At 41.0% G+C, this 18,044-nt stretch overlaps 1 protein-coding gene across 1 annotated transcript in view; it reads left to right on the forward strand.

Moving 5' to 3' along the window:
- unc13a (unc-13 homolog A (C. elegans)) overlaps positions 1-18,044 on the forward strand; it is a 147,963-nt gene that overhangs the window by 55,302 nt on the left and 74,617 nt on the right. The window contains exons 11-19 of the mRNA XM_061977917.1: positions 2,603-2,696; positions 5,150-5,196; positions 5,306-5,384; positions 6,731-6,805; positions 8,488-8,707; positions 10,945-11,172; positions 11,247-11,388; positions 11,469-11,638; positions 11,711-11,826. Of these exons, the coding sequence (XP_061833901.1) occupies positions 2,603-2,696; positions 5,150-5,196; positions 5,306-5,384; positions 6,731-6,805; positions 8,488-8,707; positions 10,945-11,172; positions 11,247-11,388; positions 11,469-11,638; positions 11,711-11,826 (1,171 nt within the window). The remainder of the gene's footprint in view (positions 1-2,602; positions 2,697-5,149; positions 5,197-5,305; positions 5,385-6,730; positions 6,806-8,487; positions 8,708-10,944; positions 11,173-11,246; positions 11,389-11,468; positions 11,639-11,710; positions 11,827-18,044) is intronic.

The following is an 18,044-nucleotide window of genomic DNA, read 5'->3' on the forward strand; positions in this document are numbered from 1 at the left end:
ATACTATGTTTATAAACTCAGGAAATATGTCCCTGGACACATGAGGACTTTGAATATGACAATGTATGATCCTGTAACGACTTGGTATCGGATTAATACCCAAATTTGTGGTATCATCCAAAACTAATGTAAAGTATTAAACAACAGATGAATAAGTGATTATTACATTTTAACAGAAGTGTAGATAGAACATGTTAAAAGAGAAAGTAAGCAGATATTAACAGTAAATGAACAAGTAGATTAATAATTCATTTTCTACCAATTGTCCTTAATAATGTTGACAAAATAATAGAATGGAATATGACACAGTTTGTGACTGCAAATGTCAGCAGCTAAATTAGGAGCCTTTTTTTGCTTACTTACTAATAAAATACAAGTTTTCTTGTATGTTCACTATTTTATTTAAGGATAAACTTGCAATAAGAAACATATGTTTAATGTACCTTAAGAGTTGTTGTTAAAATAAAGCCAATAATGCACTTTTTTGTGGTCCCCTTTATTTAGAAAAGTGCCGAAAAGTATCGAAATAATTTTGGTATCGGTACCAAAATATTGGTATCGAGACAACACTACATCCAGTATAAGAACTGTATGTTAAAGGTCTTGTAGTTTAACAACAATTTCACATCTCACAGCAAGGGTTCTCTATTTACTGCAAGGGGACCAAGAAATGTTCACACCCCCCTTAATTGAAATACCGATGCAAACCTGATCCTATTAATCATTTTATGTACATGCACTTGCCCCATATAGAGAGCTTATTCTCGGGAATGTGAAATTTCTGCGAAAAACATAAATTGTTACGTCAAAATATCACTTCCGCGTTTTTTTAATGAGATATCAGTAAAAATACTATCTAAACAAAAATGTTTTGGAAAAACTCGCCTCAGCCACAGGGAGTTGCAGGGACGGGGGGGACAATCAGGAGCTGTGAAACGAGCTCGATAGTTCGCTAACTATCTACAGTAGCTAGCTGGCATGTCGCCGCCTCTGTTGAAAAGGATATCTGCGGCCGCAGAACTACTCTAAGTTGTACTGAAGTGAATTCTAGAGTGTCCGCCCTGAGATTGGTCAAACTCCAACCGAGTCATACCAAAGACTACAAAAAATAGGAAACATTACTTCCCTGCTTGGCACTCAGCATCAAGGGTTGGAATTGGGGGTTAAATCACCAAAATGATTCCCGGGCGTGGTCACCGCTGCTGCTCACTGCTCCCCTCAACTCCCAGGGGGTGAGGGTGATGGGTCAAATGCAGAGGATAATCTCACCACACCTAGTCCTTTAACTCATATTATGTTTTGCATATGGTGAATGTTTATATTCACCTTGGAGAAAGCAAACAACCAAGTTGAATTAAATGGTGGTATTTCAGTTTGAGCACATAATAAGGACACCAAATCATTGAATTTCAGGATTTTTGATTCAATTAGGGGTTGTGGTATCCAACGTAATGTATTATTCTAACTCTTTTGTGTCACTGTCAGTGAATGAAGTGTACAGTCGTAGTACAGTACGTATCACATCATTCCAGGCTAGACTATTTGCTAAAAAACAACAAAATGATTAAACTTCTCCAACGTCTATAGCTGACTGACTGATATTTGGCAAAGCTCCAGGCTTTATTTTAAGATCTGTAGTCAAGCCTACTTTTTTGCTGGTGGGGGTAAACATGGAAAATGATACTATATTGAAAGTCAAATGTAATTCCGATTGTAGTTTAGTTCAGGGGTCCCCAAACTACGGCCCGTGGGCCGGATCCGGCCGCCCAGCATCCAAAATCCGGCCCACAGGAAGTCCCAAGTTAATTTTTTATTTATTTATTTATTTTTTTTAAATCTTTCCTTTCAAATCCATTTTCTACCGCTTGTTACTCTTGGTGTCTCCTAGCCGCTCAGGCAAATCGTATTGTCTAAAAATGAATTTTCCCATCGATAACGTGACAATGTTAAATGTTGATGAACATCAATTGATGTTAAATGACAAAACGGATTATAAAGACAATGTATATGTGTATATATATATATATATATATATATATATGTATATATATATATATATATATATATATATATATACAGCCTGGCCCCCGGCCACATTTTTTTAACCCAATGCGGCCTCCGAGTCAAAAAGTTTGGGGACCCCTGGTTTAGTTTATTAAGGATTCCCATTAGTCTGCACCGCAGTGGAGACTATTCTTCCTGGGGTCCAGGCAAAAAACATCACACAATCGCAAAACAAAAGATTACAATGCAGTACGACAAGATCAATAACAAAATGTTGTAAATTGTAATACAAAAATAGCGACAAAAAAAACAATAACTTCGAGTTTACATAATAATGTTCATACCAAAGATAAAAAGAGCAATATAAAAATAGATATATATTTTTGCAAAAATAAAACAAAGAACCAATGGCCTATAATATACACATTAGTGTACCAAAGACAAACAATAAGTGACGAAAAAGTACCATCCATCAATTTTCTACTGCTTGTCCCATAATCAATAAAATAGTCAATAATCAATAAAAACCAGTCATGACATTAGGTACAATCTTGTACACAACTACGATTAATAACACATTTCTTATCTTGAATCTCAGTTTCCCAAAGAGGGAACTTATGGAACCCGGCCCTGCGAGAGCCAAAGCCAACTGGCTCCGGTTGTTCAGCAGAGTACGGCTACAGTTGCAAGAGGTACAGCTTGGGTGCATGTGTCAGTGTGTGCACAGAAACAAACCATGCTCTCCTCTTGAGTGAATGGTTACTGTCATAAGACTGTTTAGAAGTTCTGTTCCTGCATGGTCTGGAGTTTCTGCTGTAGTTTACAACAGTGGATTATATGTGTTTATTCAATGGTTTCTGTTTACCCCCAGCCTTGTTTTTGCCATTTCATTATTTTCTTTTCAGTTGCTTGCCATCCTCATAGCGATTTGCATGTTGTCCATTCTGACTCTCCCCTGGCTGGAGCAGATCTTCAGGTAGGTACAGCCTGTTGTGTGTTAAACCACCTCGTCGAGCTGTAATTTGCTTTGTTCAACTCGCTGAGATGCTGGGAGCGTGCTAAGTGTCGTTTCCAACAAAACCCATACTTTACTTTGCTGTGCTGCTTTGTTTAATGCTTTCAGAAAATAAACACTATATTGCCAAAAGTATTTGGCCACCCATCCAAATGATGAGAATCAGGTGTCCGAATCACTTGGCCCGGCCACAGGTGTATTAAATCAAGCACTTAGGCATTGAGACTGGTTCTACAAACATTTGTGAAAGAATGGGCCGCTCTCAGGAGCTCAGGGATTTCCAGCGTGGAACTGTCATAGGATGCCAATTGTGCAACAAATCCAGTCGTGAAATTTCTTCGCTCCTAAATATTCCAAAGTCAACTGTCGGCTTTATTATAAGAAAATGGAAGAGTTTGGGAACAACAGTAACTCAGCCACGTAGTGGCTGAAGCGCGTAGTGCAAAGAGGTTGCCGACTTTCTGCACAGTTAGTTGCTACAGAGCTCCAAACTTCATGTGACCTTCCAATTAGCCCACTTACAGTACACAGAGAGCGTCATGGAATGGGTTTCCATGGCCGAGCAGTTGCATCTAAGCCATACATCACCAAGTCCAATGCAAAGTGTGTGATGCAGTGGTGTAAAGCACGTCGCCACTGGACTCTAGAGCAATGGAGACGCCTTCTCTAGAGCAGTGGTTCTCAACCTTTTTTCAGTGATGTACCCCCTGTGAACATTTTTTTAATTCAAGTACCCCCTAATCAGAGCAAAGCATTTTTGGTTGAAAAAAAGAGATAAAGAAGTAAAATACAGCACTATGTCATCAGTTTCTGACTTATTAAATTGTATAACAGTGCAAAATATTGCTCATTTGTAGTGGTCTTTCTTGAACTATTTGGGAAAAAAGATATAAAAATAACTCAAAACTTGTTGAAAAATAAACAAGTGATTCAATTATAAATAAAGATTTCTACACATTGAAGTAATCATCAACTTAAAGTGCCCTCTTTGGGGATTGTAATAGAGATCCATCTGGATTCATGAACTTAATTCTAAAAATTTCTTCACAAAAACATGTCCACAATAAATCTAGCTGTCAACACTGAATATTGCATTGTTGCATTTCTTTTCACAGTTCTTTTTGACATACATTTTAGTGAGAAACCTGAGCTAGTGCTTCACTGAGTTTATGAACTTACATTCATATTTTGTTGAAGTATTATTCAATAAATATATTTATAAAGGATTTTTGAATTGTTGCTATTTTTAGAATATTTAAAAAAAATCTCACATACCCCTTGGCATACCTTCAAGTACCCCCATTTGAGAACCACTGCTCTCGAGTGATGAATCACACTTTTCCATCTGGCAATCTGATGGACCAGTCTGGGTTTGGAGGTTGCCGGGAGAACGGTACATTTAGGACTGCATTGTGCCGAGTGTGAAATATGGTGAAGGAGGAGTTATGGTGTGGGGTTGTTTTTCAGGAGTTGGGCTTGGCCCCTTAGTTCCAGTGAAAGGAACTTTGAATGCTCCAGGATACCAAAACATTTTGGACAATTCCATGCTCCCAATCTTGTGGTAACAGTTTGGAGCGGGCCCCTTCCTCTTCCAACATGACTGTGCACCAGTGCACAAAGCAAGGACCATAAAGACATGGATGACAGAATCTGTTGTGGATGAACTTGACTGGCCTGCACAGAGTCCTGACCTGAACCCGATAGAACACCTTTGGGATGAATTAGAACGGAGACCGAGAGCCAGGCCTTCTCGACCAACATCAGTGTGTGACCTCACCAATGCGCTTTTGGAAGAATGGTGGAAAATTCCTATAAACACACTCCGCAACCTTGTGGACAGCCTTCCCAGAAGAGTTGAAGCTGTAATAGCTGCAAAAGGTGGACCGACATTATATTGAACCCTATGGGTTAGGAATGGGATGGCACTTTAAGTTCATATGTGAGTCAAGCCAGGTGGCCAAATACTTTTGACAATATAGTGTATGTGTACCCAAGCTATATGTACTGTATGAAATCAGCGCACGTGACACAACGATAATCTTCTTAATATTTTAGCAATTGCTCTAATGGTACCCAGCTTGCACCGCTTACACCTGTGTTCCCACTTTCATCCTTTCGTGTTCTCTGCAGGCCCGAGGAGAGAGTGTCGGCATCGCCTCTCTGCTATTATCAGCGGGGTGAGTACTGACAGCCGTGACCAAGCTTTTCTTCACCTTTTCTAATTGATTCATGCACACTCAGGTTAACAACTGCGCCAATTATAACTGGTGCGTGCTTTCCCTTCAGGATGGGTGGCGCTCTTTACAGCATCGACAGCATGCCAGACCTCAGGAAGAGGAAAGCGATGCCTCTGGTCAGAGATCTGGTGGGTTTAATGTCTTTATATTCCCTCCCGTCCATCCTCGGCTTAGCAGCAAGCTATTCTCTTCATGATCTTCCCTACACTTCCATTCCATCCTTCTCTATATTTTAGCCTACAATACCTTAACAGAGCGAGCTATGCAAAGATCTAAAAACCGCCAATGTAGTTGTTGTTGTTATTTCTAAATGCATTTAATACTCTAAATCAGGGGTGTCAAACTCCTTTTAGATCGGTGGACACATGGAGAAAAGTCTACTCCCAAGTGGGCCGGACTGGTAAAATCACGGCACGATAACTTAAAAATAAAGACCGCTTCAGATTGCTTTCTTTGTTTAAAAATAGAACAAGCACATTCTGAAAATGTACAAATCGTAACGGTGTTGGGTTTTATTTTACACTTACATGTTGCGGTTAATAGTGTTCTATCTTTATTTGTCGTTATTTATATTTTCTGAATAAATGATGTGATAATGTTCATCAGTCAACTCATTGGTGTTAATTTTCAATCTATCAAGATAAAAAAATTACATCAAAATCAAATTACAATATGTTATTTATGTAGTTTGATAATTTTTCTTGACTAACATCATATGCATTATTTTTCTTTTACATATGTAACATCATCTACAAAGATACAAATAATTGCTATTGCGACATCTAGAATAGAATATATCTTTATTGTCATTGTACATTGTACAACGAAATTGTAAGCAAAACTAAATTAGTGCAAATTTACAACACATAAAACCATAAGAACATAGATAAATAGATAAAAATACATAAAATACATAAAAATAGCAAGCACACAGCTCACATGCACAGTCATTATTGTCGTCTTGTGTTCAGCGACACTATTGCTCTCGGGTAAAAAGTGTTCTTAAATCTGTTTGTCCGACATTTTATTGTCCTGTTTCTCCTGCCCGAGGGCAGCAGTTCAAAAAGTTTATGTCCAGGGTGAGATGGGTCCCTTATGATGTTTTGGGCATTTTTGAGGCACCTGGCACTGTACAGTTCATCTAAGGAACACATTTAAAACACCGGTTTCTTTCATTCAAAAATTTTGGCTCATTTTTATACTTAGCAAACTCATCCCGCGGGCCGGATAAAACCTGTTCTGCACGTTTGACACCCCTGCTGTAAATAATGTATAATATTTACACATCATCCCATAGATTTTGTTGTTATTTTTTTGAAATCTCCCTTTTTCTTCCCACTTTTACGTTAATGCCGCAGGCTATGGTGAGTGAACTATGCTTGCTTTCTAAAAAAATTCCACCAGTCATTATTATCACAATATTATTGCTTAACTTAAATATTTTTGAGGAACTCCCCTCTCTCCTGTCAATCAGTCACTGGTGCAGAGCTCCAGGAAGGCCGGCATCACTTCAGCCCTAACGTCCAGCACACTGCATAACGAAGAACTGGTCAGTATATCATCAATTAAATAAACATACATACAGTGAAACTGTTGCTATTTAGATATAATTTTTCGCAATGTTTTTTATGTTCGTTAATGCCGTATTGTGCTGATCAGCCAAAGTAGCTAGGCTAAAAAGTTCTATTGTTGTCATTCATTTTTGCCTTTGTAAAAACATCGAAACAAAAAAACGAACAACTTGTGAAGTTACTTCTTTAGCTGCAAACTGAGCTGTTGTCCCCCACAAGATGTGCTCATGTGTCTTTTGGAGGACATTTTTTCCCCAAAATATTGAACACATTCTGAATTGTACAACCTCAGGGGTGTTCAACATTAGTTCCACTGTATGAAACATGTTGTCCATATACAGCAACTGTTGTATATTTGATGGTCGTGTGATGGGTGATGAGCCAAGGAGATGCCAAGAGGAATCGTCGAACATCCATCCATCCATCCATCCATCCTCTTCCGCTTATCCGAGGTCCGGTCGTGGGGGCAGCAGCCTAAGCAGGGAAACCCAGACTTCCCTCTCCCCAGCCACTTCGTCCAGCTCCTGCCGGGGGATCCCGAGGCGTTCCCAGGCCAGCCGGGAGACATAGTCTTCCCAACGTGTCCTGGGTCTTCCCCGTAGTCTCCTACCGGTCGGACGTGCCCGAAACTCCTCCCTAGGGAGGTGTTCGGGTGGCATCCTAACCAGATGCCCGAACCACCTCGTCTGGCTCCTCTCGATGTGGAGGAGCAGCGGCTTTACTTTGAGCTCCTCCCGGATGGCAGAGCTTCTCACCCTATCTCTAAGGGAGAGCCCCGCCACCCGGCGGAGGAAGCTCATTTCGACCGCTTGTACTCGTGATCTTGTCCTTTCGATCATAACCCAAAGCTCATGACCATAGGTGAGGATGGGAACGTAGGTCGACCGGTAAATTGAGAGCTTTGCCTTCCGGCTCAGCTCCTTCTTCACCACAACGGATCGATATAGCGTCAGCATTACTGAATACGCCGCACCGTTTACGCCTGTCGATCTCACGATCCACTCTTCCCTCACTCGTGAACAAGGCTCAGAGGTACTTGAACTCCTCCACTTGGTGCAAGATCTCCTCCCCAACCCGGAAATGGCACTTCACCCTTTTCCGGGCGAGAACCATGGACTCGGACTTGGAATCGTCGAACAAAAAGCTTTATTTTGTTTCAGCGAGCCTCTGACTAGAACTGCAGCTCTAGGAGAAGAAGTGTCGGATCTCTTCATTCTGCTGTCCTGTCGGACAACTGTCGTTTAAATACCTTTCCTGTAGACCACCACTCTTTGTGGGTCTAGTCTTGGTGCCGATCAGTCTGGCCAACACCCAGTTTGCTGCTTAGCCTATTTTCTGTGAATGATTTGGATCCGGTGACCTCCGACTCCTATCCTCGGTCCCTTTGTGTGGATCTTCTACCGGATGTTGCTATGGTCTCTAATCTTCCTTCTTAACCCGACACCTACTTCCTTGTGGGATTCCCACTATCTTGAGAACTGCCTGCAGCATTGCAGATGGACATGTGCCCTTTGACCTTAGTAGAAGACTGTGTTTAAAGGATTATGTGACCAAATACAAACACATGCTACTTCCAATCCTATCAGAAAATTATACCTGATAAAATTAACCACACAACAAAACATTTTAACCCTCAAGACTACTCCGTCTTTTTTTGCAGAAGAGTCACGTCTATAAGAAGACCCTCCAGGCTCTCATCTATCCCATCTCCTGCACGACTCCGCACAATTTCGAGGTGTGGACGGCCACCACCCCTACCTACTGCTACGAGTGCGAGGGTCTGCTGTGGGGCATCGCTCGTCAGGGCATGCGCTGCACAGAGTGCGGGGTCAAATGCCACGAGAAATGCCAGGATCTACTCAATGCTGACTGTCTGCAAAGTAAGAAAGATAACTCTCAGACATGGTCCTTGTGGGCAACAATATAGCCAAAATATTCACAAAAGATATGAATTATTCATTCATATCTGCACCACTTGTTAAATTTTATTGTTTCTCTTCTGGAGGGGATATTAAAAACTATTCTTCTTTTGCTGTCATCCACCTCGGCTACTCAGCGTTTTATAGCTCTGCAAATGTGTCCCTCAAGAAATGCGATTTCATTTGCTTCCCTCTCCTTGTTCTTTGTGCTGGACTTCACCAGGTGTACTCAACATTAGGTACACCTGCTAAAAAAATTGATAGAGCTCACTTTAAAAAAGGGGGTTTTCAAAGACTGTTTTGGACTATTTTTCCAAGACATTGTTTTAAATGGCGCTGTAAAAGTTTGCTAATTTGAATTCAAACTGTTAAAAAAACACAACATTTTGGTGGAAATCTGGATTAAGGTGCAGATTGTAAAAATGTTTTACACTTTTTGCAGTTATAGTCTGCTCGGATTTGGGCCATTTGGCCTATCAAATCCAAGTGATGGAATTGCAGTGAAAAATGTATTGTAGATGTTGACGCCCACTTTGTAATGTGCATTACCGCCACCTACAGGACTGGAGTGAAACACTGTTGTCCAACTCTTGCATTTGATCTTATTCGATTGGTGTACACAACAGTATGTCCTGTAGTTTTATTAACAGCCCTTTCATATCCCAGTGCATCATACAAAACCCCAAAAGCAGTGAAGTTGGCACTTGTGTAAATCGTAAATAAAAACTAAATACAATGATTTGCAAATCTTTTTTTAACCTATACTCAATTGAATAGACTGCAAAGACAAGATAGCTAACGTTCGAACTAGAATTTTTGCAAATATTAACTAATTTGGAATTTGATCCCTGCAACATGTTTCAAATAAGTTGGCACAAGTGGCAAAAAAGACTGAGAAAGTTGAGGAATGCTCATAAAACACTTATATGGAACATCCCACAGGTGAACAGGCTAATTGGGAACAGGTGAGTGCCATGATTGGGTATAAAAGCAGCTTCCATGAAATGCTCAGTCATTCACAAAGAAGGATGGGGCGAGGGTCACCTCTTTGTGTACAAATGTGTGAGCAAATTGTCCAACAGTTTAAGAACAACATTTCTCAACGAGCTATTGGAAGGAATTAAGGGATTTCACCATCTATCGTCCGTAATTTGATCAAAAGGTTCAGAGAATCTGGAGAAATCACTGCACGTAAGCGATGATATTACGGACCTCCAATCCCTCAGGCGGTACTGCATGAAAAAACGACATCAGTGTGTAAAGGATATCAACACATGGGCTCAGGAACACTTCAGAAAATCACTGTCAGTAACTACAGTTGGTCGCTACATCTGTAAGTGCAAGTTAAATCTCAACTATGCAAAGCGAAAGCCATTTATCAACAACACCCAGAAATACAGGGCCCGAGCTCATCTAAGATGGATTGATGCAAATTGAAAAAGTGTTCTGTGGCCTGACGAGTCCACATTTCAAATTGTTTTTGGAAACTGTGGACATTGTGTCCTCCGGACCAAAGAGGAATAGAACCATCGGGATTGTTATAGGCGCAAAGTTGAAAAGCTAGCATCTGTGATGGTATGGGGGTGTATTAGTGCCCAAGGCATGGGTAATTACACATCTGTGAAGGCACCATTAATGCTGAAAGGTACAGTACATACAGATTTTGGAGCAACTTTTGTTGCCATCCAAGCAATGTTATCATGGACGCCCCTGCTTATTTCTGCAAGACAATACCAAGCCACTTATTACAACAGTGTGGCTTCATAGTAAAATAGTGTGGGTACTAGACTGGCCTGCCTGTAGTCCAGACCTGTCTCCCACTGAAAATGTGTGGCGCAATATGAAGCCTATAACAGGACAATGGAGACCCCGGACTGTTGAACAACTTAAGCTGTACATCAAGCAAGAATGGGAAAGAATTCCACCTGAAAAGCTTCAAGAATTGGTCTCCTAAGTTCCCAAACGTTTACTGAGTGTTGTTAAAAGGAAAGGCCATGTAACACAGTGGTAAAAATGCCCGTGTCAACTTTTTTGCAATGTTTTGCTGCCAATAAATTCTAAGTTAATGAATATTTGCAAAAACGGATTTGCAAATCATTGTATTCTGTTTTTAATTTACAAATTACACAACGTGCTAACTTCCCTGGTTTTGGGTTTTGTAAATTTGTCATTCTTTCTCTCTTTTGCGCAATGACCAGGGGCCGCGGAGAAGAGCTCCAAACATGGCGCGGAGGACCGAACTCAGAACATCATCATGGTCCTCAAAGACCGCATGAAAATCCGCGAGAGAAACAAACCGGAGATCTTTGAGCTCATTCAGGAGGTCTTCTCCGTCCCCAAGCCAACCCACGGCACGCAGATGAAGCAGATCAAACAGAGCGTGCTCGACGGCACATCCAAGTGGTCGGCCAAGATTAGCATCACAGGTGAGCGTGTAGATTGGACTGAAGTTGGTCACCTCTGTGACATCACACGCACTTATTCTTATTCCCTCTTCTAGTGTTGTGTGCCCAAGGTTTACAAGCCAAGGATAAAACTGGTTCTAGTGATCCCTATGTCACCGTCCAGGTTGGAAAGACCAAAAAGAGGACCAAAACCATCTATGGCAACCTCAACCCTGTCTGGGAGGAGACTTTCAATTTGTAGGTCCTCACTTAAAACAATAATGTGATATTTTTAAACCGCGTCTAACGAACTCTTGGATTTTGTCGTGTGCGTGCAGCGAATGCCATAATTCTTCTGACCGCATCAAGGTGCGAGTGTGGGACGAGGACGACGACATCAAGTCTCGAGTGAAGCAAAAGTTCAAGCGCGAGTCTGACGACTTCCTGGGACAAACCATCATCGAGGTCCGCACTCTGAGTGGGGAGATGGACGTGTGGTACAACTTGGGTGAGTCGCACTGCAGTGTGATGTCACCCGATGACTTCTAACATCCCTCTGCTGGTCTTTCGTTCTCCTCAGACAAGCGCACTGACAAATCAGCTGTGTCGGGGGCCATTAGGATGCACATCAATGTAGAGATCAAGGGCGAGGAGACGGTCGCTCCATACCACGTTCAATACACCTGTTTGCATGAGGTAAGATCAGTGGGCCCCGTTCAGCAATAAGTTCCTAACTTTTCCTCTTATCTTTATTCCTAAGTGATTTCCTAAGAGGAGTTCATTCAAATTCATGACGTGTTCTTAAACGCCCAAATTGTTCCCACCTGCTTTTCTTAAGTTGCTGAATGCCAAATGTTTAGCGCGTACATGTCTATCATAATTTGCATATAAACACACCCTTATTTCCTCAATATGCATATGTAAACACCCTTAATTCCGTAATTTGCATAGGTAAACGCCCTTAATTCCCCATATAAGGGCACAATTCCGGCGGAAAAGCCGAACATCAAACATACGGAGAAAACACAAACAGATTGCAGAAGAGAAATTCGTATTATCCAGCAGGGGAAATACATAATGTCAAAACGAAAGTTCAAGAAAGGGGGGACTGCTGAGGTAGCCTAAAGCGTTCAAATAAATATCCGTCACTTCTGGCAAATAGGTCTACATCAGGGGTCTCAAACTCAATTTACCTGGATGCAGAAACTGGGTGAGGCTGGCCCGCAAGAAAAGATTTCTTAAAAAAAAACATACTTGCCAACCCTCCCATTTTTCCGGGAGACTCCCGAATTTCAGTGCCCCTCCTGACAATGTCCCGGGGCAACCATTCTCCCGAATTTGTCCCGATTTTCACCCGGACAACATTATTAAGGGCGTGCCGTGATGGCACTGCCTTTAACGTCCTCTACAACCTGTCGTCGCGTCTGCTTTTTCACCATACAAATAGTGTATGGTGAAGTCACATGCCCAGTCACATGTTGTATGCGGCTTCTGCAGACACACGTGAGTGACTGCAAGACATACTTGATCAACAGCCATACAGGTCACACTGAGGGTGGCCGTATAAACAAGTTTAACACTCTTACAAATATGCGCCACACTGTGAACCCACACCAAACAAGCATGACAAACACATTTCGGGAGAACATCCGCACCGTAACACAACATAAACACAACAGAACAAATACCCAGAACACCTTGCAGACCTAACTCTTCCTGGCTACAATATACACCCCCACTACCACCAAACCCCGCCCACCTCAACCGACGCACGGGGGGGGGGGGGTTGGTGGTAGCGGGGTTGTATATTGTAGCCTGGAAGAGTTAGGGCTGCATTTGTTCTGTTGTGTTTATGTTGTGTTACGGTGCGGATGTTCTCCCGAAATGTTTGTCATTCTTGTTTGGTGTGGTTTCACAGTGTGGCGCATATTTGTAACAGTGTTTAAGTTGTTTATACGGCCACCCACAGTGTGACCTGTGTGGCTGTTGATCAAGTATGTCTTGCAGTCACTTACGTGTGTGTGCAGAAGCCAAATACAACATGTGACTGGGCTGGCACGCTGTTTGTACAGGCTGTAGAGGGCGCTAAAGACAGTGCCATCACGGCACGCCCTTAATATTGTTGTTCGGGTGAAAATCGGCAGACATTGAGAGAATGGTTGCCCTGAAATTCGTGAGTCTCCCGGAATGAAAAATCGGGAGGGTTGGCGAGAATGACGCTGTCAAGCGCCATTCATATAAAACCCGCGAGCCGCACTAACATTAAATTTTCATATTAAGGTGCGGGCCGCAAAATAACGTCTCGCGGGCCAATTTCGGCCGAGTCGTTCGGTAAGCTATGAAGCCGCACCGCTTAATGGATTGTCGGCGCATTAAACATACGAATATTATTATGGTGTGTGTATAAGGACCGCAAAATGGCACTTATTAGCAGACATATTACCTGGCGTTTTGTTTCGCAATATTATGCAAAAGCAACTTTTCTTACTTTCTGGTATCTGCTGATCTGTATTTGGGATCAACATAAGTCCTGAAAATAGAAGGGAGAAGTCCTTAGCCTTCTGGAAATGTGGCCCCAACACAATTTAGTTAAGTATCCCTGACCTAAGAGATTGTCAGTCATGTGAATAATTTACTCTGTCAGCTTTACCAAAATTACATCTCTCTATTTTTACTATAGTTGCTGCTTCAAATTTCTAAAAAAAAAAAAGAAAAAAAAAGAAGACTATTTTATTTTTCTCTATGTGGGCCTGAGAGTTGCCCTGTTAACAGGTTCAGCTGCGTATTACAGGGTGTAATGTGCTTTTGATCCTGAACACAGTGTACGGTGTATAGAAAATGGATGGATTGTGTTACACCACCACCAGAGTCTATTAATTGGGTGTAGCTCTTTCCTAATGATCAGTTCTGCGATGGATCTTCGACTAAATGCACTTCACTTGAGAGATGTCTTCGCTCAAGTGAGATAAAGGGCACATCTTGACAGCATAGACCACAAAAACATTTCCGCTCATTCTCGCTGTGGAAAACTCTGCTGATTGATTGCGGACCATTCGCTGCCCGGAATGGAGTCATTACTCAACTCATTACTCTCCGGAGCATATTAGCTGAATGTTAAACAAGAAATAATCGCAATTATTATTGCGACGCCTCAGCGGTAGTATGCTGCACGGTAAATTTGGACTGTTTTAACACAGCATAATACTTTATAGCAGGGGTGTCAAACGTACGGCCCACGGGCCGGATCAGGCCCACAAACAGGTTTTTATCCGGCCCGCGGGATGAGTTTGCTAAGTATAAAAATTAGGGATGTCCGATAATAGCTTTTTGCCGATATCCGATATTCCGATATTGTCCAACTCTTTAATTACCGATACCGATATCCAGTGCCGGCCCAAGCCTCCATGGGGCCCTAAGCAAAATTTGATTTTGGGGCCCTCTATTTCTGCCAATAATATTGATTGTTGATCATTCACACACCTACTATAAACTCATTGTGGCTCTGGCAGTGTTGTTTACATTATCCTATTGTCAGCCTGGCATGTCTTTACAAATGACATGTCATTTATAAAGATATGGGGGTGGCCCAGTTAAGAACATAAATAATACCAATGAATGAACGAATGATGTCCAGAGTGCCACATATGGTTCCTAATCTTAAAATGTAGAAAACATTCAGCTACAAGAGTGGCCTGGGGTTGAACAGTCCAAGTGATAAAGCTTTGTATTTACAGTAAAAGTGTCATCTTGTCTCATCAGTCTTGTACATATTAGTCTTTAATTACTAGTTTACAACTAGTTTAGTTAATTGTTCATATTTAATGTTTACTTTGTACAAAGAGAGCGCAGTCTACTGAAGTTAAATTCATCAATAGTTTTCCCCTTTGAAAGACGCAAGGCAAAATCCTTCCATTTCACCATGTTGCTACAATGATCTTCACTGTTTTCATGCTGTTTCAGCAGTGCACCTATGTTGACCCAATCCCGCTGTCCCTCGGCTGCCAGTTTTAAGGACTTTTTGGAAAATAATTTGCAGCAAAAGCAATAGACTGCATCTTTACTTCTTGAATAAGTCAGCCAGCTACGCTTGACTTTTTCCCCATTGACTAGCTGTCTGTAGGTATAATGATAATGAAAACTTCGGCCATCATGCCGTTTGGGGAATGAAAAGTTCTCCTTAATAGACAGTGGTCCTCTGATCACCTGCTCAGTCCTGTCTGAATCTGAGAGGAAAGATATGGCATCACATTAGTGCCAAAAATCCAAGCGCATAAAAACTGTTATCGCGCGCTGATTCTCCACTTTGTGCGCGCGCGACACCCTTTTGCGCGCGCGTGGTGTCTTTTTGCGCGCGCGCGGTGCCTTTCTGCGCGCGCGCCGTCTCGGTCTGTTCGCTCTCTGTGTACTCCTGGCATCTCTCCTCGCGCTGTCATTTTGTTTTTGGCACTTTGGGGGCAGGTATGCTTAGACAGCCCCTCCTTTCTGATTGGCTCTGAGCATTTTTCATATGACCAATCATTCTCCAGCGTAGCAACGTTGTAGCCATCTTACCTCGGACATCTAGCCTCAATCATTACATTGATGTCAAAGCAAGTTATGGTAATTTAATTAGTACATGTACCAATTAAATTACCATAACTTGCTCGATTTTCGACCAATTTACAAACGGTTTGCCTTGTTACAAATCTTATTACATGTAGATATGACATAGGATGCTGCACCTGTTGAAATTACCTCTTTCACTATAAAAAAAAATTACTTAATTGTGCAACATAGTTGTGTAGGGTCAGTGATAGTCAGTTCTCTGATTATTTTAAACTGTTTCAGAATACATTATTAAAAGGCTATTTTTAACATTTTAAAAACAAAATTCAAAGATTATTTCATTAATTTTATGGCTGAATCAAAAGAAATTCCATAAATTAGAAAACAAATGTTCAAGAAGAAGTGAAAACTTTGCGCCTATAACAATCTTGATACATATTGACGATGACCCGCCCTGCTATACTTCTGATTGGCTCTGAGCATTTCGCCTGACCAATCAGAAAGAAGGGGCCGTCTAAGCATACCCGCCCCCAAAGTGCCAAAACGAAACATGCCAGCGCACAGACCGAGACGGCGCCCGCGCAAAAAGGCACCACACGCGCGCAAAAGGGTGTCGCGCGCGCGCACGAAGTGGAGAATCAGCGCGCGATAACAGTTTTTATGCGCTCGGATTTTTGGCACTAATGTGACGCCATAGCAGGCGGCAAACGTCAAAGGTGCAGCAGAGGCAGCTTTACATTTAAAGAGAGGCAGGAAGAATCACTAAGCCTAGATCAGCAGCAGCACTCTGTTGACCTAAAATTGTGTTTTTGTACAATAATATATCTTTGATCATTTAGAAATCATCAGTCAGACTCGTACATGCAAAAAATTAAAAATAAGATTTTTTTGTTAATTGCTTTTGGGGGCCCCCTGGTGGCCGCGGGGCCCTAAGCAAGCGCTTAGTACGCTTATGCCTTGGGCCGGCTCTGCCGATATCAACCGATATATGCAGTCTTCGATTGATTGATTGATTGATTGAGACTTGTATTAGTAGGTTGCACAGTGAAGTACATATTCCGTACAATTGACCACTAAATGGTAACACCCGAATAAGTTTTTCAACTTGTTTAAGTCGGGGTCCACTTAAATTGATTCATGTGGAATTAGCACATTATTATGCCTAATTTGGACAACCAGGTATGGTGAAGATAAGGTACTTTAAAAAAAAAAAAAATAAGATAAATAAATTAAAAACATTTTCTTGAATAAAAAAGAAAGTAAAACAATATAAAAACAGTTACATTGAAACTAGTAATTAATGAAAATTAGTAAAATTAACTGTTAAAGGTTAGTACTATTAGTGGACCAGCAGCACGCACAATCATGTGTGCTTACGGACTGTATCCCTTGCAGACTGTATTGATATATATTGATATATAATGTAGGAACCAGAATATTAATAACAGAAAGAAACAACCCTTTTGTGTGAATGAGTGTGAATGAGTGTAAATGGGGGAGGGAGGTTTTTTGGGTTGGTGCACTAATTGTAAGTGTATCTTGTGTTTTTTATGTTGATTTAATAAATAAAAAAATAAAAAAATGATACCGATAATAAAAAGAACGATTCCGATAATTTCCGATATTACATTTTAACGCATTTATCGGCAGGTTGATATTATCGAACATCTCTAATAAAAATGAGCCGACATTTTTGAATGAAAGAAACTGCTGTTCTAAATTTGTCCACTAGATGTCACAATAGCAATTCTTTGTATCTTTGTAGATGATGCTACATATGTAAAAAAAATAAAAATAAACCACGTTAGTACGTTAGTCGAGGAAAATTATCAAACTACATAAATAACATCCTATAGTTTGATTTTGATGTAATTTTTTTATCTTGATAGATTGAAATTTAACACAAATGAGTTGACTGATGAACATTATCACATAATTTATTCAGAAAGTATAAATAGCGACAAATAAAGATAGAATACTATTAAACGCAACATGTAAGTGTAAAAAAAACAAAAACATTATGATTTGTACATTTTCAGAATGTGCTTGTTCTATTTTTAAACAAAGAAAACAATCTGAAGCTGTCGTTATTTTAAAGTTACCGTGCCGTGATTTTACCAGTCCGGCCCACTTGGGAGTAGATTTTTTCTCCATGTGGCCCCTGATCTAAAATGAGTTTGACACCCCTGCTTTATAGCCTCATAGCCAAAGAAGGATCTGCTTTGTGTCTGCTTATATTAAAGTCATTTATGTTACTTGGCCATAACACAATAAAACCTTTAAAGGTCCCAAGTCATGGTATTTTTCAACAGATAAGTCCCAGATCTCACATTAGTGTATTGAAAGTGTGTTGATGCTGAACTTTAGAT

Source organism: Nerophis lumbriciformis, linkage group LG18 (genome assembly GCF_033978685.3).
Source record: "Nerophis lumbriciformis linkage group LG18, RoL_Nlum_v2.1, whole genome shotgun sequence".
Taxonomy (NCBI): domain Eukaryota; kingdom Metazoa; phylum Chordata; class Actinopteri; order Syngnathiformes; family Syngnathidae; genus Nerophis; species Nerophis lumbriciformis.